General features: G+C 30.1%; 1 protein-coding gene across 1 annotated transcript; it reads right to left on the bottom strand.

The window, feature by feature from the left end:
- Positions 1-173: 173 nt before the first annotated feature.
- Positions 174-1,108, bottom strand: Tsp_14555 (hypothetical protein; the record flags this gene model as incomplete). Its single annotated transcript, XM_003368042.1, has 3 exons — positions 174-574; positions 693-978; positions 1,042-1,108. Coding segments are annotated over 3 exons (754 nt in total), but the record flags the coding sequence as incomplete, so codon positions are not given.
- Between the last annotated feature and the right edge of the window lie 386 nt (positions 1,109-1,494).

The raw sequence follows: 1,494 nt of genomic DNA, 5'->3' as shown, positions 1-1,494 counted from the left end.
CAAGCGCTTCTTTTCTATTTTGCATTCCATTAGAATTTGTTCATTGAATATATAGAATTCAAAGCTGGATTGCGCAACTGGGAAATCATAATTCGGTACGACTGGCATTCTACCTAAAATCAACTGTTCAATGCGGAATTGTTTTACTAGCCGAGATTAGCTTAAAAAAATGCTTATTGAATAGTAAATTTCTTACTGAATTCACAATGCTTGATGGAATAAAATTCAGCATAGTTTCTTCTAATGGTGCCACTTTCTTGATCAGTGTCATTATAATCCAAAAAAAGACAAATTCCTTCTTCACGTGAAAATAATACAGCGTTACATGGAATTGTCCAGTTCAATACTCGGCAGTGAGCAAAACATGTTAGTATATTCAACATTAGCACTTTATGCAATCGGTTTGCAGCAAAATTATTTATAAACGGAAGCCGTTCAATAATGCATATTTCATTTAAAGCCGGCAAAGAAACCATGTTTAACCTAGTGACGTTCTCTATTATTCCATCTTCAGCAAAGTTTTCAACGAGATTTGCTAAATGGAAAGCAATAAGAATAGTCGGGAAAATCAAATCTGATTTAAATTAAATTAAATTAAAATTATAAAGCAAAAACAATTAGCATTAGAAGTAGACGTTTCGAATTATCAATAACAATGAATTATTTATGAATAAAAATTACAATTCTCTTACCGTCTAAACAAGTATGCAACATGTAAAAATGTGTATTTGATGAATTATCACCACCTCCTTTGAATAATCTGTTGTAGAGAAAGCAGTAATTATTGGAGAAATCGTATAAAATTCCGATGCAGAAGGTATCTCTATTTTCCCATAGCCAACATTCAGCAATGCAGTTCGAAAATGTAGTTACATAAGGGGCATTATTTGTAAACACTTTCAGTTCATCGCGCTCTTCAATATGACATACTTTATCAAGCCTCGGAACATAAATGGTCAAATGTGAATTATTAAAACTCTAAATTTATAATATTTTTTAAATTATTATTTCATTATTTCATACGTTTATTTTTAATAATACTTCTCCTTTGTGCACTACAAACAGAACATTCCACAGAACAACACTGATGAAAAACAACATTGTTCTTCTAAAATAAGTAGTTTAATAATTAAATTAAATTAAGTTAGAACTTTTAATTCTCAAAACAATCAAACAAGCCCAGAAATTTGGCATTATTGTAGTTATATTTAAAAATCTTCTATTCCTTATATAGAAATACAACAGCAGCCACGATGCACGGCAGCAAAGATCCAATTCAAAATTCTATTTCAAAAAAAAAATACAAATAAAAAATCACTGATAAAATATTCAAAATATGTTATAATACCATTCTTTGGGATAAGCAAGCGGAAAAAGTAGACGCAAATTGACAATCAAATTAGAAATTCACGTGCAACTTCAAATCATCAAATATGGTAGTGGTTATTAACAACAACGGTATTTTCGATGCAGTAAAACCAGATGCAAATTGGC

Source organism: Trichinella spiralis (assembly GCF_000181795.1).
Source record: "Trichinella spiralis strain ISS 195 chromosome Unknown Scfld3211, whole genome shotgun sequence".
Classification (NCBI taxonomy): Eukaryota; Metazoa; Nematoda; class Enoplea; order Trichinellida; family Trichinellidae; genus Trichinella; species Trichinella spiralis.
Note: the sequence above shows the minus strand (reverse complement) of the source record. Positions and strands in the feature narration are given on the sequence as shown.